Raw genomic sequence first — 24,095 nt, forward strand, 5'->3', positions numbered from 1 at the left:
TGCATATTGTTTTGGCGAGAGAATGAGCAGTTGAACGAGTGTCCTATATGCCACGAGTCAAGATGGACATCGGACAAGGTAAATGTTCCGCAAAAGGTCGTACGCCACTTTTCATTGATACTTAGATTACAACGATTATTTATGTCACGCGCAACGGCTGTAAACATGACATGGCACTCATCAGACAGAGTAAGGAACGATGATATTTTGTCACATCCTGCTGACTCCCAGGTGTGGAAGGAATTTGATCAGGAAAACCCATGGTTTGCTGAAGAACCGCGTAATGTAAGACTTGGGTTGGCAACAGATGGATTTAATCCATTTGGAAACATGAGTACTAGTCATAGTACTTGGCCAGTTGTACTTATGCCGTATAATGTACCACCGTGGAAGTGTCTGAAAGATCCATATTTCATGATGAGTTTGCTCATCCCAGGTCCGGGGTCATCGGGAAATGATATAGACATACACTTACAGCCATTGATTTCAGAATTGAAAGATTTGTGGGAGAATGGGGTTGTCACATTTGATTCGTCAACAGGCAAGTCGTTCAAGATGCATGTTGTAGTGTTGTGGACAATAAATGATTTTCCTACTTATTGAAATTTGTCAGATTGGAGTACTAAGGGGAAAATGGCATGTCCAACTTGTAACAAACATACCAAATTTGAATGGCTTACATACGGGAGGAAATTATGTTTCATGGGGTCATCGTCGATTTTTACCTGGTGACCATAAATGGCGTGGAAATTCTAAAATGTTTGATGGAACTGTTGAATGGAGCCAACCTCCACCATATTTGTCTGGCGAAGATGTAATTGCACAATTTATAGATGTTGAATGTAATGAATTTGGTAAAAAATAACGAAAGAGAAAACGAGCTACGAATGAGTTGAATTGGACAAAGAAGAGTATGTTTTTCGAACTCCCGTACTGGTCGAAGTTAAAATTGCGGCATAGTTTTGATGTTATGCATATTGAAAAAAATATATGCGAATCCGTATTGAGAACATTGATGTCAATTGAAGGAAAAACAAAGGGTACAATAAACTCAAGGAAGGATTTGAAGCTGTTGGGAATAAGACAGGAAATGCAATTGCAAGAAAATGGTTCGTCTGTCTACATGCCGATTGGGTGGTATACATTGTCAAGGAATGAAAGGGTTACATTTTGTGAGTGGCTAATGAAGATAAAATTACCGGACGGTTATGCCTCGAATCTAACAAGGTGTGTGAGAACAAATGATTGAAAAATAACTGGATTAAAAAGTCACGATTGTCATGTTTTCTTACAGCGTATCTTGCCTATTGGTATCCGTGGGTACTTGACCAGAGATGTGCGCGTGGCTTTGACTGAGTTGAGTGCATTTTTTAAAGACTTATGTGCTAGGACGTTGAATATAGAAGCTTTGAATCGAATGGAACGAGAAATTGCCATAATATTGCGTAAGCTAGAAAGTATTTACCCACCATCATTCTTCGACGTCATGGTTCACCTAGCCGTTCATTTGCTATGTGAGGCTCAGCTTACAGGACCAGTTCAATATAGATGGATGTATCCCATTGAACGATTTCTTGGAAAGTTGAAATGTACAGTGGGTAATAAGGCCCGTCCAAAAGGATTTATTGCAGAAGCATATATTGACGATGAGTGGCATACCTTCTATTCCAAATATTTCCACGGAGTTGACATTCGGTTTGATTGGCCAAAAAGAAACTTTGACGTTGACCGAGCAAGACAACGAAATGTGTTTTCTGTGTTTTCCCAACAAATTCGTCCAATTGGTGTAGTGCGTGGTTATGACTTGTGTGGAAGAGAGTTCGAGAAAGCTCAGTGGTACGTGCTGAACAAATGTCCTGAGATAGAGAACTACTTGAAGTAAGTTTTAATTTTTTCTTAATTTAAATTCCCTCATTTACTTTTAAAAAAGTCTAAGAATATAAAACATTTGTGGTAATAATCAATTTCAGTGATCATATTAACGTGCTCAAGGAACTGGGAGTAAATAATATAAACTAGAAACATGAAGAGGAGTTCCCGAGATGGTTTAAAGAACGGGTAATAACATTACATATGCGTTACTCAATAACCAATGAAAAAATATTAATTTCAATTTTGATATAGTATATGCTTTACTCAATATGTAGGTTGTACAAATGCATGCGAATAATCCAAATGATATATCGGATGAATTGTATGCATTGGCGCGTGGCCCATCGAGACACGCTATTCAATATTCTGCATGTATTTCTCGGGGAAGTAGGTATCACACAATGGATCGAGATTGTTATAGAAAAACCCAAAATAGTGGTGTCCTAGTCGAAGGAAGTCATGATGGAGAAAATATTGATTTCTATGGGGTTATTGTCGATATAATTGGAATGAAATATTTGGGAGAGATTGCGGTGTATCTATTTAAGTGTGATTGGTGGGATTTAAGCAATCCTCGTAATGAAGTCTATGATGATGAATATTTTTTGAGTGTTAATACATCAAAAAAATGGTATGAAGATGATCATTTTATTTTGGCTTCTCAAGCATCTCAAGTATTCTACTTAGATGATTCGAAATTAGGAAATCAATAGCGAGTAGTACAAAAATATTCTCCAAAAAATATATATGATGTTATCCCTCAGGCGGAAGGACAAGATGAAGAAGAATATGACTCCTCTACTCAAGAAACTTACCAAGAGAGTCAACCCGCTTTAAATTTGTTTGTAGATTTGAGCCAGTATGAGATGATTCCATTAAATAGAGAAGATATTGAGGCTGAAATTGTTGATGCGACAGTTGAGGAAAATGTTGAATCATCTGAAGTATCTACAGATGATGAGAGCGAATTGTCAAATGAAACTGATACAGATTATGATTGACCGATTATGTGTTAATATTACACTTGATGACAAATATTTTACTTATTGAATGTATCAGTAGTTTGAAATTTTGCCGCCAAAGAAGAAGGAAGTTCGCAACCCATCTCCACCTGTTCCTAGCTCTCCTTCAGACTCACCATTAGAGATTGAGTATACAGAACAAGGTAAAAATCTAATACTCATAAAAGTTATTAATTAAGGTCCTATAATAGACATAAATGAAATTGATTATAATGTTATTTTTTATAGTCTACAGTACAATCTCGTCAAGGTCGAGGCACCACTAGAGGGGTGACGTTGGAAAAATATCGGAAGGTGGGTAAGATCAAGGTTAACATTCCTGACGAACATACCGGGGGCGAAGGACAACCAGCAGCTTGGCTTGCATCGCATGTGGGTACTCTTACATGAACTTATGCACCTTTGGCAACGACTTTATGGAAGAAAGTCTCCCAAGATGTTAAAGAGCTTATCAATAAGCGTTATTTGGTAATGTTTAAAACATTGATTTAGTAGAACAAATTTCTATATTTTACTTAAATTTAGAATATTATAAATGATAATGTGTTTGTGACTATGTTTTTAAGGATGATTTCGAATTAAATTTTGGTCGGAGAGAGGAGCGTAAAACTGTGGAAGAGCTTATGGGTAATGCATTTCGCAAATATAAGACGAGGTGTCATGAGCATTATAATAAGTTTGAGAAGAAGGAAGATGCATGCCAACATCCTTTTCAGGATGTCCGACCTTCTGAGTGGGAAAAACTTTATGACATGTTTGAGGATCTATCATATCAGGTATAATTAAATTTAATTATTTTACTTGTCCTATTTGTCATTTCGCTTCATAATATTTTCAATTTCTTTGCAGGAGCGAAGTTCTATAAACAAAAAAAATAGATCAAAATTGAAGATTAATCATTATGCAGGCTCAAGATCTTTCCATCGCCTTTTTAAGAAATTGGTATTGCTATTTTTTTTATTGGATATAGTTAATTATTTGGATGAATCATAATAATTTTATATCTTAACACATTTATTGTAACAAGATTCAGAGACTAATTATGATTTGACAAAATTATATGCTACATCGCACACTGATTGTAATGGAGAGTGGACTCATCCTGCTGCCCGTGAAAATTATGTAAGTATTATAACCTGTTTTAATTAAATATATTAGAATATTTATGACGATATTAATTCTTTACCTTATATATGTCTAGGATAAAATGGTTGCCCTACGTGCTGAATCTGCGTCAGATCAAAATTCATCAACAAGTGATATTGATATTTTTACACAAGTCCTGGGTTAACGTTCAGGATATTTGAGGGGTTTGGGTCGCTGTGTAAAGCCTAGTCCCTCTTCCTCTTCTTCTGGGAATGCATCTATGACTTCTATAGCGCTAGAGAATACGAATTTCAGAATCGAAAAATTGACTGCAAGGCAGCATGAGTTAGAGGCTCAATTGGCAAAACAAGCAGATATGGAGATGTGCCTCAAACAACATGAAGAACAACAAGAAGAGTTCAGAAGAATGATGCAACTCCAAATGCAGCAGCTTATGCAACAGTACAAGCCTCCAAGCAACTGATGGCTTTTTACGTACAGATTTTGGGATTATCTATTTATGTACGAACAATGCCCGTCTCGACTGTTATTTATTTAGTTTGCGCTTATTATAACACTTTTATGAGTGTTAAACAGTTTCTAATGTATTTTTTCAAATATTATGAATATCTATTTGGTTTTCTATTATTGATTTAAATTGAAGAGATTTCGTTCGAACGAATATAAAACGTTCAAACTCTATGTTCGAACGACAATAGCATTCGAACGTTAACCTAATGTTCGAACGAAATTTATGTTCATAGAGTTTGAACGATCACACAACGTTCGAACGTCATTTATTTCAGTCGTCTTCGAACATAACCTATACCGTTCGAACCCATATACCGTTCGACCTCACCATTTAACGTTCGAACACAAAGATAAATTCATACCTTTCGAACGACTTCATGTTTGTTCGAATATATTTTGCAATCGTTCAAACACATCACTACTGTTCGAACTTAAAATTGTTTCCGTTCGAACGATATTTTGGAACGAATTTCAACCGTGACAAAAAGAAATTACCGTTCGAACATGTTCGAACAGTTTCTTTCAATTTCGTCCCAAAAGATATTTTTTGGGATGAAATGGTGATTTTCGTCTTAAAATACTTTTTGGCACAATGATGTTGGAACGACCTTGAGACGAATTTTTTTCATCCCAAAAACTTTTTTGGGACAAAATTGGGATCTTTTAAGACGAAAATTCTTTATGTTGTAATGACCATGACTTGCAAGTCGATCGTGTTAAATATACTACTTATATTATAGTTATAAAAAGTAAAAATATCGATACTTTTTGTACTTTTATTGCACATGAGCTAAAATGGCTAGGTATATATATGTCTACACCGGACACTACAAGTCGGCATGGCCCTTTGTCAACGCAAACTTTCTTCTCAATCAAAATAATTAATGGCGAGTAACATCAACATATAAACTTAGGGCAAGCAAACTACCATGCATCGACCGACCTTTTAATAAGTGATAGAACACTAACTGATCATGATCTAAAACAGAGTGGCTAGCTAGCTGCATGTATGGATCGAGTTCTAGATAAGTTAGCATTTTGTATTTTCTGTTTATTAATAATTAGCACATGAAGGAATTGCATGAACCATGCACTGGCCTCCATCTAGGAAATTAAGCAAAAGCAATATTAATTAATGTGACCGATATTGATATTGAAATTTGGACTAATTAGTGGTTGATTGTCAATTAATTAATTGATTGTTATTATTTGAATATAATTATTCGAAGATGATATAATCTCTTTTTCGTAGTTAAATCCAAACTATTTTAGATTTTAACATTACATTAATAATATTCAGACAATTATTTTACTAGTTAACAATGCGATAATATTTACTTAATTAATTAAAGGTATTAATTATGAAATTTCTTTAAAAAACAATTTAAAATTTACATAATTAAAAATCCCAGGCAAGTTAAAAATAAATTAAATATTGTTAATTAAAATCCCGATTGTGGATAATTACTCGTAATGCCATATATATATTTAGCCTTCATGCATCTTAATTTGCAGACACCTTCCGTTATATACTTTGAGAACATACAATTTCTTTTGGTCGAAATTACCATGCGCGTCAAACGTACTTTTGGATACAAATACAATATACAGGAAATTATTCTTTCTGATCATCAGATGAGTCTTTGATAGGCCGAGGCAACGCATGCAGAAGATCATCAGATCATGAGTTGATCTTCAATTTATTCTATAAATAAAATATTACAGTTGATGGAAGGAAATTAACGGACCAATCAGAATAGGCTGGGGGAATATTTCAACTTGAATAAGCTGATCTGCAATGCCTGGGTTGCCATCCGATCAGAAGAAGCTACTGAGGTACTTTTGGAGGACCATAGGAATAAGGGTTCTATATGCTGCTTCCGTGGGATGATAACTATCCCAAAAAATATAATTAGATGCATCTGTACAGGTGGCAGACGCTGGGTTACATAGTATAGATACCTCTATATTCCCTGTACCACAGCATCCTTTATTCGCAATCTCAAAACCTGCAAAATTATATATTGAAATGGAGTAATCAATATATAATTAAATAAAAAGTGAGAAAAAATATGACAAATTAAGAGGGTAGCATGCATGCATGCATGCGTGGACGTGATTAAAGCCAGAAACAAGAGCATATTTTTTAGCTAGGTCATGAACGAAAAATAATCTTTGTTTACCATATTTTTTAGGGTTTTCAATGAGATCGAGTAGAGGGCTGTAAACATCAATATAAACCAACTTGCTGTTGGATAGGTTTCTGTTAAGGGAATCCAGAGTTGCCGACAGTTTAATGTTGAACAGTTTTGCTGCTTGGTTGTACTTTTCCGAACACTGTCTCAGTATTCCTCCGGCCAGAGTTCTTTGTGACGGCACACATCCAATCGGCGGTGCACTCAGTACTCCAATCCTTCGTGCTCCTTTTTCATATATTTCCTTCAAAATATTGTATAGAATTTATCAATTCTATTGATCTTAACCCATTTGATATCACATTAGAAAAGAATATTTATTGCTCTTATAAGAGAAATCTTTTCGCCGATCATATTCAACCGGCCGGTTTTCTCCACTTAACATAAAACAAAATGAAATTTAATTTTGCCAATCATGAACATATGAGGAAAATAGACAATGTCTGAAAAGATATATAATATGAAGCCACCTAGCTGCTTGTAATTTAAGTGTGACAAATATATAATTTAACCCATTAAAAATTAGACAGATAATTACATATATATATATATATATATATATACGTACAGATCTAGATGGAATTATTGCTACCTTAACGAAAGTGGTAGCCTGGTCGAGCATAAGGTCCGTGTAGGAAGGGACATCGTACTCCAATTCCCGTGCATGAGTAACGAAATATGAATTGGCAATGTCATCGCTTCCCGCTACCACCAGAAATAGACTTTTTGACAAGATGAAGTTTGTCCTCTCTTCACCAATAATTCCTCTAAGCTTCGCTTTGTATTCTTTGAACATTTCTAACTGATCGGACATTGATAGTACTGACTGTTTTTGTTGCAATCAAAAGTTAGCATGCATGATTCATGAATATAGATGAAATTATATATATGGACCCAAAAAGAGAAAAGTACCACTATTTTGGGTGTCAAGGGATCATATCCTGAGCCACCTGAAGCGAAACATACTCCTGTCATCAAGTCTTGAGGTTGAAGATGTGGATCCAAGTATGCTGGCACAAGCTCTTTTATTCCCAATTCCTCCGCTGAAAAGGTGCATGAAACAATAATTAATTAATTAGTGAACTTTATTCAAATTTATTCGTCTGGTTAAAATTTATTCTATTGATTGAAAACTAAATGACTGGAGGTTAAAAAAAAAGATAAATGACCTATTTAGATTTAGAGATGAGATGAGATTATTTTAGATGAAAAATAAAAGTTAAAAAAAGTATTGTTAGAATATTAATTTTTAATATTATTATTGTTTTGAAATTTAAAAAAATTGAATTGAGATTTAGAAAAATTGAATTTTTTTATTATATTTTATGTAAAAATTTAATAATTAAATTATAATAATAAGATGAGATGAGATGAAATGAAATATTTTATGAATTAATAAGAATAAGAGATAAGAATCAAAAGGGATAAGAGATAAGTACTTAGGACATGACGGAATCTGCATTTTCTTAGTATGTGTTAAATGTCAACGTCATTCCGTTGGGACAATAAATTTATAAATGGGCAGAACCACCCATGATAGGTACGATCCCCATCCACTTAATTGCCAGCCACGATCGATCAACTTAAGTGCGTGCCTTCATTTTCTTTTTTTCTTTCTTTCTTTCTTTTTTGATAAAATCTTTGGAATCCAACCATTAATTGGTTTGTGGGGTCATGGCAACAGAGTATGATTTTAGTTTCATGGAGGCTTCGCTGGACACGGAATTTATACGACTCAGTTGACACGTACTGATGAATTTATTTAAAATATGTTACATCAAAATATATAACTAGCTAGCGATGATAAACATTGAGGATTGAAAATAATATTAATACTATAATTAATGAGTTTTGTAGAGCATATATATCCTAGCTAGCTAGCTAGGTTAATTTTGTTGTGCTATGTATTTTGCTCGCTGGCCAATATATAATATATGAGAGGCACTACAGGCGCTACCGAAAAATTGTCCCAAAAGATGTTTTGAACAGTGCATTTTATTTTTTTATTTTTCTTTTCTTTTTTTTCAAGTATTTTTTTTATCATTATAAATATTTAAAAAAAATTAAAAAATTCACAACATCAATAAAAAATATTTTTTTAATCATTAAGTAAAAAGTAATAATAAAATAATAAATAGTAATCAACTGTTAAGAAAAGCTAATATTATATATGCTAAATATATCATGTTTATGTAATAGGTTTCCACGTCAGGTTACATAAAAAATATTATTATTTGGATTGTTTTTATGAATAAAAGGAGCTTAGATTTTACGAAGTTTGTACGGTCTAGATCTTCGTAAATCATTTTCCTTCTATATGTACGTCAAAACTTTGATCTTCCTTAAGAGTAATATTATTAAATACAATCTTAATTAAGACTTGTACTGCAAATATATATAATATAATCTCCTTTCATAAGCATCATTAATTCTTCTAAACATAAAAAAAAAAAATTGTCTGCGTTGCATCTAACAACTGCCGGGATCGGAGGAGGATTAATATAACACCTCTAAAAAGGCTAACGCATGCAATTCCCGTAGGTTGAGAAGGAGAGACAAAGTATTGACCTATCTCCCATGCATGAATGCACATGCAAAAAAGTGATTCTCCTTCATTTGTTGGTTATGTGTAACTAATAAAGTTCCAATCAGTGTAATTTTCTCTTGAAGAACTATCTCGACATTTTTACCCTTCAGATATAGCAATTCAAACAATAACATGCTACAGATACAAAACATAGCATGCAAAAGGGGAACAAGAGTACCAGAAACGGAGAGAGAGAGAGAGAGAGAGAGAGAGAGAGAGTGAGACCTACGTACGTACCTATCAAGTCTGAGGGAACCTTTCCATTGCCGAATCTGCCTGTGGGAACTTTTCCTTTAAAATCCTGCCCATAGGGAGGGAAATTGCACTTGACAAGAGTGCTCAGGTAATTGTTGTTGCCCGTATCCACGATTGAATCACCAAACGCTATAACTGCTGGAATGGTTTCATTCGGTGGCAGCTGTATGACAGCCTTGGAATTGCAGAAAAGAACAGAAAAAAAAATCAGAGTAAATAATACAGAAAAAGAAGAAGAAGACATTTTAAAGAAGAGAAAGTGCAGTTTCTTCTTTGCTTGCTTGCTCTCAACTTGTGTTAGTTCTCACTTAAACAGTTTTTTGACTCCTAACGATCTTCATCGTAAGCAAAAAGAACCTTTTGCGAACATGAAAAGAAAACTTAATTGTAAAACTTATATATATAAATATTTTATATAATATATAATTATATATTATATATAAAACTTATATATATAAATATTTTATATAATATATAAAATTAATTTATATAAATATATTTTTTCCAACCGGTCCGGTTCGGTCTGGTCCGGTCCCGGAAACCACGGAACCGAAACTGGACTGGATCCGGCCGGTTTTCATAATATAGGAGTCGGTTCTGGACTGGACCAGTTTAAAACCAGTCCGATTCGGTCCGATCCGAGCCGATTTTTCTATTTAAATTTACACTCCTAATCTGTATCTATATTTATATATAGATATATAGATATTGTTTGTATATGTTATAACATTTAATTTTATTATCAAGTCTAACACTGTAATTAATGGACTTTATTTAATTAATGGACTTAATTGTAATTTGCCACGACTCACGAGGCACTTCTCTTAATGTAATAGCGTCATGTTATAATTAAAACCATCACAACGGACAAGGCTATGAAATTAACAGCTCATATTGCATGCAATTAATGAATTGAACGCTTAAAAAAATGATAATAATAGGGAAAAAAAACAATAATAGTAATTTGTAAAAAAATGATGAAACCCCATGTGCATAAATTAATATTGTCCAAGTTGGCTGGCTACTTAAAAAAGACGAATCAAGAAAAAACACTTTTTTGCAATAATAGAGCAAGAAATTCTGACTCACAAGTAGGTACAAGCTGTACATAACGCGTTAATGCTAATATGAATGTATGGCTTGGATTGTGAAGTACATTAACATGTCGACGCATCTCACCATCCATATATCATAAAATCTCTACAAATTTCCCAAACGAAAAGCACATGCTCATCACTCATCACTCTTGACAGAGGACAATATAAAATAAATGCACCGAAACTAGTACTCGTGGCTCGTGCATGTATGGGTAGACAATTAAAATAAATAAATAAATAAATAATTGCTGAAGCTTCCTCGATCGTATTAATTTCCGAAATTTACATGTATATATGCCATTATTTTTTTATTTTCGAAACCATTCAATTTGTAATTAATGGTCCATATATTAAAATATTCCATAAGTAATTCTACGTACAGGCTTTAGGTATGTAAATAATAATAATAGATCTTATCTAGGTTTATATTTTTTTCATAATATTGTTTATTTTTTTATAAAAATTTTGTTCCAAAATTGATGTGCTTGATATATGTACAAAATATTACTCATAATTCATGGGTGACGAAGACCCGTTATCATTTATTCATGTGTTAAAAATAAATAAATAAAAGTATGATATGTCATATTGAGCCATCCACGTTGGCCTCCACATCACAAGACTCCAACACATTAGCCACAGCTTCAGAATCTTCAGAAATCACCTAGCTAGGTTGGTGCGTGTCTTCTAGATACTGTTGTAACAGTCTTGACAAAGGAATTCAACAAACTGTGTTGTAATGCAATGTATTTGCAGTGCACAATTTCTGTTTGTAAAATGTCTACGAAAGATTCCTTTTGTATCTATATATGTCACCTTGTATTCATCTGTTTTAAATATCAATGAGAATTCAAAAATACATTTCTTTCAAAAGTCTATCATGGTATCAAGAGCCAACAAGTGACTAACGTCTCCTTCCTTTTCCTTTTTTCTTTTTTTTTTTAACCATGGCCGGTGATGGTTCTTCTTCTGAAAAAGATACTTCTCTCCCAAACAACTTCCATCTTCCCAATAATTTCACTCATATTGTCTCCGTCAAACTCAACTTCGACAATTACCTCATTTGGCGTGCTCAAATTATTCCATATCTCCTGGCTAAGAGCTTTTCCACTTTATCGATGGTTCGGTCTAACACTGTTACAAAATTTAATATATAATTATATATTATATATAAAACTTATATATATAAATATTTTATATAATATATAAAATTAATTTATATAAATATATTTTTTCCAACCGGTCCGGTTCGGTCTGATCCGGTCCCGGAAACCACGGAACCGAAACTGGACCGGATCCGGCCGGTTTTCATAATATAGGAGTCGGTTCTGGACTGGACCAGTTTAAAACCAGTCCGGTTCGGTCCGATCCGAGCCAATTTTTCTATTTAAATTTACACTCCTAATCTGTACCTATATTTATATATAGATATATAGATATTGTTTGTATATATTATAACATTTAATTTTATTATCAAGTCTAACACTGTAATTAATGGACTTTATTTAATTAATGGACTTAATTGTAATTTGCCACGACTCACGAGGCACTTCTCTTAATGTAATAGTGTCATGTTATAATTAAAACCATGACAACGGACAAGGCTATGAAATTAACAGCTCATATTGCATGCAATTAATGAATTGAACGCTTAAAAAAATGATAATAATAGGGAAAAAAAACAATAATAGTAATTTGTAAAAAAATGATGAAACGCCATGTGCATAAATTAATATTGTCCAAGTTGGCTGGCTACTTAAAAAAGACGAATCAAGAAAAAACACTTTTTTGCAATAATAGAGCAAGAAATTCTGACTCACAATTCTAAATGCCACTTCTTCCAGTCGCATCAGTCTTCAAGACTATCTAATCACAGATTTTCACTTCTCGAGGAGTGAAAGATTTGTCCCTAAGTGTACGTTGAAAGCTTCTATTGTAGAACTCATTTGAAAGGACTTAGCGGTCTTAAGAATGATTTGGGTGGGGGGTTATTTTAAAAATAAAGAAGACGAGTAAAATCTAATTCATGTCCATGCTAATAGAAGAGTGGATCCAATATCATGATGACTAAAAAAATTAAATATATATATATTTTTCCTGCTAATCTGATTTGGAGCCAACTAATCAAAATGCAGTTTGGAATTTAGTGCGTAAATAAGAAAAGACGTAACCTGAGAAGGATAATAATTTCTATATGGTGACTAAAATGCACAAAACTCCCAACCGACAGCTGAAACGAAATAAATGCAAATGCTCGGTGCACCGATCAATAATTGGTTGGACGGGAGCTTCCGTTAGGATTATTAATCTATATGCAGGGAGATAAATGGAATTATCATACCAATGAGTCATCACTTCACTATTGTTTTTTACCGAAGTGATATATGAGTTATCATATTTACAAGCCAGTCTACAGAACACCAGCTCATTCATATTACTATATAAGACTTAATTTGTAAAATTCAAGTTTTTAAATCCCTCTTTCAAATCAGATTATATCAAATAAATATTTTATTGTCAACTTGTAAGTTATAAAATTTTCTATATAAAATATTAATATATAAATATGTGTAATATTTAAAGTACCATGCATTTGATCAGTGCAATGAATTAAAGTGACGGAACATAAATGCATCATTTTAATAAATTGATGAATTAAAGCGATGGAGCATTTCGTTTTAATACTCGAAGTCTCGAACATAAATGCATGATCATTAACTCAAATACTATAATATTTTTTATGGAACTAAAAGCCCAGTACTAGTCTATCGGTTATTGATCGAACAGTGGCAGGAAATACACTTTAAAATAACTGAAAATAGGGAAATGATTAGAAGTAAAATCACAAAACTATTAACTAATTCATCATAAACTTGTTTTGCAATATATAAATTGTTTAGATTATCTGTTGTGTCATGATCACGTGTTCCATTTCTCCCATAATTCTCTATGGACGAGCCTAGCAAAAGTAATGACTCTCTCTCTAAAACACAATTTAAAAAATAAATATAGTTTTGAATAGGTTGGAGTTGACAACTTAATTCAGTCTAAATCGATTAGAATCAATCTCAATCAGCCAATTAGATCAATTATGCGATCGAAAAAATGCATAAAAGTCTACTTGATTTAGGACTAATTCAAATTAAATCGCCTAAATGAAATCATATTTTGAAGCTAAGATGTAAGGCCAATTCCAAAGAAGCCAAAAACACTGCTCGTTTGGGCACTATGTTATTTCCAAGTGTAGCCTTTGGACGATAGGGTTTAGCTCAAATTGTGCAACTTCCTCGAGCGAGTCCTAGCAAGAATACGTTTCTTCTTACCAAAGTGAAGATTGTTGTTGCATTGTAGGAAATGTGTGGGGAAGAATGGAACCAAACAAAGCCAACTAGCTAATGTAGGGGGATTCGAGTCCGAATCCGAGACTGATGAGGCTCAACTGATAGATGCGACGTTAAAAATATTGGACTACTTAAAGAAGGTAGACTAGCGCAAAGTAGGCAGGAAGAGATAAAGATTTGGACGAGGAGTGACAAATTTGGGCAATGAGACTTAGGTAGGCGGGAAGAGAAAAAGACTTAGACAAAGAGACTTATCTCTCGGTTGGGTGAGGAGACTCATCCCTCAGTTGGACGATGAGACTTATCTCTTGGTTGGATAGGCGAGGATAAGTGGCGACATCCGTATTTTAACTATAACTTCGGCTACAAGTGTCAGAATCGTGCATATAACCCTAATCCGAAAAGTTCTCTTTGGCGCGAACGTCGTGGTTACCATGCTTCACTTGATGGGCCCCTTGTCCACTCTAAAATCAGCAATTTTTTCCTCCAAAACATAAATTTTAGTCAACTCTTTCATTTTTAGTTAATTTTCTTTTATGGTAATATTTATCTTGAGTAACGCTTTTATTTCGGATTCTTAGTCTCCATTTTAGTCATAGTTATCTTATTTCTTATTCTGTTGTTTGGCCTTAATTACAATGTTTCTATTCTTTGTTAGCTATTTAAGCCCGGCTTGTGGGCTTCAAAAGATAATTGATTTATTTTTTTATAGTAAAACCTTAAAGTGATTTCAACTCATCTTAACCAATAATTGATGCGACTTACTACTTTTTTAATTTTTCATAAAAAAGTTAAGTCATCTAAACCTATTTCATATATTCAAACACATACCTCAAGCTATTTACATTCAAATACATCTCAATGAGACTCACAAAATATTACTATTCATTGATCAACACAAATCGCATGAAATCATCTTAGCATCCAAACATAGTATAAGTTAACGTGGCACTTAAAAACAAGTGATAGTACATAATCATACATTCTGAGTAATCATAACGTATTAGAATGAGAGTCCCACTACGTATAGTCGAGTTTACGAAGGCAAGGTGTACTAATTTGATGTGGCGCGGTGCCGTTAGCTTCAGTAAAAAAAAAAAAATACAAGAAGAAGAAGAAGAAGCAAGCTTTGCAAACACAGATATCGATTCCCCTCTCTCTCAGTAACAAGGGATAACTCTAAAAAAAAGAAGTGTTTCATCTTCTCGATCCCTTACAAATTATTCTTAGCTCTAAATTGATTTCAATTGCAGATCTCGATGCCAACACTAATTCCAGGATATCAAACGAAATTTGAAGCTGAAATAGCAATTAACACTTAGCTCGTGTTCTTGGGTGACCAGCCTGTCGGTAAAACCAACATCATCACTTGCTTCATGTACGACAAGTTCGACAATACCTATCAGGCTGAAGTTTTTTGAACTCGAAAATAAACACTTCAATTTGCTGATCTTGTTAGGGATTGGAGGTTTGGAAAAGTTGTCCTTGAAAGAGAGAGATCTCATTCGCTCCGTTTGGTCCTTGTGTTAATGGTGTTAGGGTTTTTTTGTCTGTGAATTCACTGTAGATTTGTGATGTGAAACTTTTATGTTATATTTCATATGACCATTATTTAGTGATTTTTCCTATTGTTGTTATATTCTTGTTGTTCTATAGATTTCTTTTGATGAATTGAGCGACTGGAATGAACTGGATTTGAATATAACCTATATATGAGTTTTTTTTTTTTTTTTTTAATAACCAATGAATCATTCATTCCAAAATAGAAAGTCCTTACAAGATATTGCTTCTATCAAGCCATACAGCTTGTGATACAAAAGAAGGACAAGAACCCCACGACATTACAATATCCTCAACATTCCATGCATTCCTTGCTAATTGGTGCGCTGCTGCATTGCCTAGCCTGTTCACATGTAGAATCTGAGCCTATTGAAAACCTCTCAACATACGTCGAATGTCATGAAAGAGAAATGCAAGATCTGTTAAAAACTCAATTTGGTAGTTCAAAGCATTTACAAGAATCAAGCAATCTGTTTCCAACACCAATTTTTGAACACCTCATTGGGCAAAAAATTGTAAACCCCTCAACATGGCACTTGCCTCAATAAATTCCGAAGAAGCAACATCACCTTCTAACTTACTACAAGCAGCAACCACATAGCCTTTATGTGAGATCTCTAGTTTCACTTGAACTTTTAATCCTTATTATTTTGAGGTGTTATTTTGTTATTTTAATGTGTTAATTAAATATGTTATTTGTTTTGGTATTTTATTTTAAATTTATTTTAGAGTATGTTATTTTGATTATTTGTATTGTTTTTATTTTTGGACTTGTGTTTATTTTTAGGCTTATTATTTGCTTGTTTTATTATTTGGGCTGTGTGTGTATATGTTTTTTTTTCTCTGTGGGCCATGGGTGTGTGTGTGTGTTGGTGACCCGAGATCCAGCCCAGCCCAGCATGGAGCCTAGCCGAGGACCGACCCAGCCCGTGAGAACCCAGCCCCTGCAATTAGAAACGACGCCGTTTTTGATGGAGCTAGGGCTCCATCTTATTTCTCCCTTGTGCCGCTCGACTCCCTTCCTTCTTCTTCTTCTTCTTCTTATTTCTTCTTCTTCCTTCTTCTACCTGCAGCTTACTCTCCACGTAGTTGCTGCCGACGCCACTTCGAGACTTCAATCCGCAAGCCAGCCGCGAACCGCCACCTCCACCTTGCTTCTTTCACTCCGTGTCTTTCGGTAGTGACTCCGAAAACCTTGCTGTCGAGCTTCCGATCCCCACGCCACCACCTCACTCTTCCATAGCATCTCGGTGGCGTTAAGCATGGACTCCGAATGAGCTGTCGTCACCGCCGCTCCACATGTCCGCGCGATTTCATCTCTGTCCCCCACGGCTTGATGTCGTTTTCATCTTTCTCTACCCGAGCGACACATAGCTCTTCAACACCGCCATTGCTAGTCTATATTTAGTCCACGGATTCCCTCAGATTATTTTGAAAAATACTCATCCTCTTTCAAGCCATTTCACCTCTTTCTAAATTGTGAATTAATTTGTGAGTTTTGGTTGAACCCGAGTGTTGTTGGTTTGAATTCGTGAATTTCATATCTGAAATTGTGGGTTTGGTTGATTCGGGTGATTCATGAATTTGGGTGTTTTAATCCGAGAGCTTTGAATTTCTGTTGTACTTGGTTTTTTTTTAATTGAGAGAGAAAATTTATCTGTTGGGTTGTTGTTGCGGTGTAATAAAAACTCAATTTTTGGGCACTGTTCCGTTGAGCCGCCGCCATGAGCATCGTGTGTATGTAATTTTCCATCGAAAAATTCAAGTGATTTAAATTGACGTTATAACTGTTGTTCATTGTAAATTATTGAACTGTTGGTTTTGTTGGAAATTGGGCCTTGAGCCATTGTAGTGTTGGGTATGTTTAAATTGGAGTTGTTGGATTTGGGCCTTGGGCCGGAGTGATGATCGGGAATACGCGTGTATTTGTGAAACTGTATAATTGTAAATGGAGGTTTATTTTTATAAATAAAATATTTAATATTTATTCCAATAAACTGCTGCAATGCATATTTATCGTTTATAATAAATTGTGCTGTGCTGTGATGTCATGTTGTCTGTTGAAATTGAGACTATTGTCAGTAATGGCGTGGGTGCGTGTGTATCACGACCCCAAGCCGAGATGGGGCATTATCTCGGTGGAGCTCCTCTGGTCACTCGGGAGCGTAACAGACTGACGTGACGTCCTCTGAGTTGTCGCAAGGCGACGACGGGAACGGACGAGACGATAACGCTCTCGTACCGATTCCGTGACCTTTGGCTGGCGAGGTTAGAGGATGCTTGGCCATGTACGCGCTGGGCGCGGAACTGAGCATTGCTCGTTACGAAGTCTCATGCACGGACGTTACCCGTGATGTGACGAAGAGAGCCAGGGTATGCGGACGGTCCATAGGGGAGACCGTGGTGCATGCGTAAATTCTTAATAAATATGATTGGGACAAAAAATGAGATTTTTGGGTGTAAGAATAAAAATGATATTTTTGGGAAAGGAATGTAAGTTGTTATTTTGTCCGCATGGGAACACGTGTTTGTATAAATGTGTTTTAAATATCTTGGATGTTATTTTGGTTAATTACTTATTGAGATGTCATAATCTCATAGTGGTGTTTACCCTACGGTTCCGTTTTATGGTGCCATAGAGTTTGATGCAGAGCCCGAGTATGAACCTGAAGGACCGACTCTGCCAGAAGCTTAAGTCGTTGTTATGTTGTTCAGCATTTTGGGACTTGTTTCCCTTATGTTATTTGCTTTCTTTAAATTATCTGACGGAAGACTGTAAAATATTTGTAAAGTTATTTTACTGTTTTATGAACAATTCTGGTACTTAATAAAGAAAGACCCTTTTATTTTCTCCGCTGCGAAAATTACTGTACATTTAATGTATGTTGTACACACTTTGAGCACTGGTCTTTGGGGTGCGTGATCCGTGTGGTCATCATTCCGGTGTCACGAACTCCATAAAAATAACACGTGGGGATCGAGCGCGCCACACTTTATCATCCGAAGGATAATCCCAATACCTGCCTTGTGTAGATAAGGGAAAATAGCACTATCCACATTTAATTTCAGAAAATCCAACGGGGGAGGAGACCAACTAAGCACTTTTATTACTTCCTTACCAAAACCATAAAAAACTTGCACCTATTTGTAAGCCGACCACATGGAGAGGGCATTATTAACCACAGCTGAACATTGATGCACCACTTGCTCATATATAAACTGGTTCCTACAATACCACAAAGCCCATCAAATAACAAAAATGTTGCAAGCATTTCAGCACCACCCTTATCTCTAACATGAAGCGCCAAATCCCAAAAAGATCAAGTATGTTGTAAACTCCTCAAAGGAGGTAAATACTGCAGGAATATATCATGAATAACAGGACAGAAAAATAAAGCATGGGCTGCATCTTCAGAGCACAAATTGTAGAAAAACACATTTATCATCATCCTTAATCCTTCTTCGTCTCAAATTCTGAAAAGTAGGCAAGTTTTCTTGGCATGCCCTCTAGGCAAAAATTTTCATTTTCTTGGGAATCTTCAACTGCCATAAACACTTTCAAAACTTCAAACTCTTTCCACTTCTTGACCCCTCACCTAAATTCTGAGAAACTTCCAACTGCAATACTTTATACCCACTCTTGACTGAGTAAGAACCACATCGTTCCTGAGTCCAAAACCATGAGTCAAGAGAAGCAAATATTAATTTTCAAAACTTATATATGAGTTTGATGCTACATTAATAGTTCTATTCGCAAACTTTCTTCTCTTTCAGTTTTCTATGCACTTAGTACGCACCAAACATCTGTCTTTCTAAAGGAACCGTTTCATTTAGCTGGCAGGCCACGTCTAATTAGTGCGTGGTGACTACACTAACATGACTGCATTAAGAATTTTTCTTAAGAGTTAATGCCATGCAGCTCTCTCTCAAAGCTAGCCGCAGCAGCTAGCGTACTGGGTTATGCTGACAAAAAATAATTGAAAGAAAAGGTTGACATGTTTGCCAATTCAGGGTCTTAGACGGCCACTCCACGGCTATTGAGGATTCTATCAACTACTTTATGCTCCCAACGGGTCATCCGTATAAATCTATGAAGTAAGACCAAAGGCCAGAATCAAGGACCTAGCTCGTAATTCGTACCAAAACCTTTCCCATGGCCTTCCATTTTTTAATAAGAAAATGATATACTTATAACCATTTTTTATAATTTTTATATAATTATATTTTAAATGAGAGATATTTTTATAAAATAACCTATAAAATAACATTCTATCATAAACAACCCCCGCCTCCTTTTCATTTCGTTTTACACAATAGAAAAAAAAACAAAATAAAAAGGTACGTAGTTGAATTCGAAGGCCCCAATTTCTGCATTTTCAAACTCCCTGAAATCAAAACCTGTATCACCGTATGACTGTACCGAGGAGAAAAAAAAAAGAACCGAAGGGTAATGCGATGTCCCAGTTTGTCTAATGCGAAGCAATTCTCACATCGATCTTTCATCGCATGCGACTTCTTTTTTTAATCTTTTTTCTTTTGGCTAATTGCATTTTCTCATCGAGACAGTGATTTGTTTCACAATTTGATCAGTTCGTTATTTTGCAAACAAAATAATAAAAACACAGGTATTTGCACACATGAACAGTGATTTTACTAGGCAACCCTTGTTCATGCCGGCTATGGTGGAGTTTTTCTTTTCCCTGAGGCCGATTCTTTTATTATTGGTTTTTCCTCCTTTATGGGTATTGGTACTAATACTTATGCTGAACTTTTTGCTCTGGAGTTGGGTTTTATCTTAGTTATCAACTGAATATTATTGATCTTATTGTAGAGTACTTTCTTCTTAATATTGTTAATTGCTTCAAGAATAATTTACTGCCACAATGCCCCATTGGTCTTATTTCAATATTTGGGATGACATTCTTCATTTTAAAAGTACTTTCCAAGTTGATATATTTCATCTATATAGAGAAGGCAATGCCTTAGGAGATAACCGGCCAGCTTGCTTCCTTCAGTGCAATTGATAATATGGTAATTACTATAAGAAAATTACTTATTTGCAACCAGTTAATTCCAGCGAAATGATTATTTGCAATTAAAATTGGTTGCAAAAAGTCTTTTGGTTGCAATAAATTGATAACAAAAACCCGTTTTTCTTGTAGATATATATAAGTTTTTCCTCCATTTATGAATTACCTAAACACATTATTAATATCTTTTATTTAGATCGTTCAGGAACTCCCACGTTGCGTTATTAATTTTATTTTCTTTTGTTCTCAATTGTATCTAGGTTTTATTAAGAATAATAGTTTTTTTATAGGAGCTTGGTTTTGGGATTTTTGTAATCCCATTGCTCCTCTTTGTATAATGTACGTACTCCTCCATCATAAGTAAGTGCTAATCAATAAAATTGTGGTATTGTCATCTTCTTAAACATAAATATAAGTACGCGGTGTCTATGTAGCAACACTCATTTTGTTATAACTTATGAATCCGAAAATATGTTCGATGTGTAGCAGATGGAAGAGAACCATTTTCAATCCCTGTAGTGCAACGATATCCTTCTAGTTCTAGCTACGACATTATATATATGGATCCCATGCACATATAAGTTTGATGACCACAGCCTACTAGATTTTGGCAATATGTACAGATGCATAGCCATCAAGCGTTGGACGGTTGAAACCGGCCAGTACTATTGTGCGATAACGTGAATGCTTGAAATTATATTGTGACAGATATAATATATATATATATATATATATATATATATATTATATTATATATACATATATATTTATATTGTGACAGATAATATATATATATATATATATATATATATATATATATATGGACATGATGATCTTGATAAGCTTTTCTTGAAGGTAATAATAAGTCATGGTGTTTTTTTTTTTTTGCCTGAGTAATTAAGAGTATTACTAAAGCAGATCAAAGAAAAATAGAATATCATGATGACAAGTGCATGCATGTCGGGTATCGATAAAGACTACATTGCGTTTGGATGGTAAGACTATCTTAGATAATTCAAGATAGTTTCGTACAGGAGGATTTACTCTCCATCCAAACTCATACAATTTTCATTATCTGAAATAACCTCATTTTCTCATTTTAACTCAACATTGTTCATTCATTGTTCATTGAAACGACATATATTTGTATTTTATTACTAAAACATATAAATAAAATAATTATTTCATCATTACAACAACAAACCAATCATTGATAAGACCCACTATCATTTCAACTTCTCATAAAAATTTAAATATATCTCAACTTACTTCATACATCCAAACAAATCTCAATGAGACCCACACTCTTACACAAAACTCACTCAAACATCTTAACTCACTACAATTCTCAGATAAATTTAAATCATCTGAGATACCCGTAGCATTATGAAGTTGGATGTAATGCATGCAAAGTAACAAACAGAAATTAAAGAAAGAAATATAAAATGAGAGAAGATTGGGACAAACTGAGTAATAAGATGGTATTGATATATTGGATTGTTCGAGGCAATCCTTCCTCCACAGTAGCCGGTGTTTACAAGAATTTATAGAATAACTCTTAAAATAAACTCCCTCCAGTACATATAGTGTGAGGCACCCCTAATCGACAATAACAAAATAAGGCCATGGGCTAGTTTCTACAAACAACACATACACTACAGGAAATTTCCCTTCTCGCAGGGAGCGAGATCCCCGCATTTCCTCTGTTTTCTCGCAGCAAATTTTTAGAAACTGCGAAAATCACTCTTCGCTAATCGGTCGAAAGTAAAACGTCTGCTCAGAAGAATTTCGGTGAGAAATCATGGGCGGCCGCAATTGCTGTAGCTAACTCGGCCTACTACTCTCGCAGCAAACTCTCCTTGCCAATTTGGGAGAAGGGCAATTATGATGAGGCATCGCAAATTTGGGGTCGGTTACAGCGATTTTGCGGGGCTGTAAAATTCAATATACGGCGATTTTGGGGCTGGCAGTAAGAAGCTTTGTTTCCATTTGCGGTGAATTAATGGACGCCGCATGAGGGGATTTTACATACGGTGAAAGAGCGAGATCCCCGCAATTTGTTTTGATTCTACATGCGGTGAATTTGATTACCACGCCGCAATCTCAAATATTCTACATGTGGTGAGCTGATGTGGCGTAGGAAATGTCAAATATCACCGCTTGCTAAAATTTACAGCTGTGTGGGTTGGATATGCGCTGAATAAATGAAAAGAACCCACTCGCAGAATTAGATCAATGGGTTTTCCAAACGCTGGCTTCAAACAATAGTTGAGAGCAAATTTATGGATTTTTGGAATGCATGCATCAACGTTATTTGAAAGCTCATGTTTTGAACCCAGGTACGTTTGCAAATCAATTGATATATGCAATTAATTGAAATAACCTCTCACAATTCCCCTGTATATCATCTTGGCATATTGATTCTCCACCAATCATGGAATAAATGTTTAAAATATTGATTCTTTGCCATGATGATGATCAGCAGGCCATGTGATTCATGAATTTGCCAAAAATAAATTACAAGCTTGGAGCAATATTATATATAATAAGAGCTGGGGAAATAGCATATATTAGCATATAGCAGTACTTCAAGTCTATTTAGAAATTTAAGATAAGGTTAAATTTAAGATGAAGTTCTCATTCCATGCATATCGATAATTCTTTATATAAATCATGGAATTAAAGAAAGTTAGACACAAAAATGACCTTTACAACTAATTTTTGCAATACTTTACAATGTTTATTAATTTCTTAACATCTTGGTGGTAACAAGATCTAATTAGATTAGGCTGAATTACACTGCACTAACTCAAGAAAAAATAAAGCAGATCAAGAAGAAAGAACTCTAAAGAGTAGTAACGTACACAACCAAGGAATAATTGAAGCTTTCCCAATAGCAAATTAATATATCTTTGAGATTCCTCTCATTTTTGTACTCTGCCAAACCTGTATTTGAGGACTTTTGTTTTAGATTTAATATAATCAAATGCCATATATTTTACCAATAATTTACATGTACATTGCCATCCAGTTTTCATACAAATAAACTTGAATGTGAACATTTCATTTACTTTCACATCATACATTATAGTAAGTTTCTAATTGTCATATAATTGCTTAAATTCCTAAAAACGTCTACTGCCACTAATTAACACATGAAAAATATGTGCGTCTCATTGGAATTGTTGTCAACATGGCTATACATTAATTTAAACCTGGGAGTGAATCCATATATGTAGTATCCAGCAGGCTCATTGGTGCATCAAAAAATTCCATTTGACTGATATCAACATTTGAGAGCTTATGTCTATCTGCAAAATACACATGCTTCAAACAATTATTGATGTGCTTGAAGTAATTATTGAAGTCTACTTGCAAATTACAAAGAATCAACCAAAAACTAAACTTATGACAGCCATTGCATGTACAAACTAAAGCAGACAATAATTCATGCCAGTTATTGCATGTTCAAACTAAACTTATGCCACTCATTGCATGTACAAACTAAACTAAGCAAAA

At 34.5% G+C, this 24,095-nt stretch overlaps 1 protein-coding gene and 1 long non-coding RNA gene across 2 annotated transcripts; both read right to left on the reverse strand.

Moving 5' to 3' along the window:
• Positions 1-6,181: 6,181 nt before the first annotated feature.
• Positions 6,182-9,852, reverse strand: LOC121263012 (GDSL esterase/lipase EXL3-like). The gene is made up of 5 exons (XM_041165770.1): positions 9,531-9,852; positions 7,619-7,749; positions 7,299-7,532; positions 6,695-6,950; positions 6,182-6,520 (listed from the first exon to the last, which is right to left on the reverse strand). Exons 1-5 carry the CDS (start codon positions 9,790-9,792, stop codon positions 6,330-6,332), a joined length of 1,074 nt encoding a protein of 357 aa, XP_041021704.1. The 5' UTR covers positions 9,793-9,852; the 3' UTR covers positions 6,182-6,329.
• Positions 9,853-15,614: 5,762 nt separating this feature from the next.
• On the reverse strand, positions 15,615-19,431 carry LOC121263256. The gene is made up of 2 exons (XR_005940229.1): positions 19,262-19,431; positions 15,615-15,692 (listed from the first exon to the last, which is right to left on the reverse strand). It is a non-coding gene; the product is annotated as an uncharacterized LOC121263256 (long non-coding RNA).
• Positions 19,432-24,095: the final 4,664 nt, after the last annotated feature.

Source organism: Juglans microcarpa x Juglans regia, chromosome 4S, assembly GCF_004785595.1.
Source record: "Juglans microcarpa x Juglans regia isolate MS1-56 chromosome 4S, Jm3101_v1.0, whole genome shotgun sequence".
Lineage (NCBI taxonomy): Eukaryota > Viridiplantae > Streptophyta > Magnoliopsida > Fagales > Juglandaceae > Juglans > Juglans microcarpa x Juglans regia.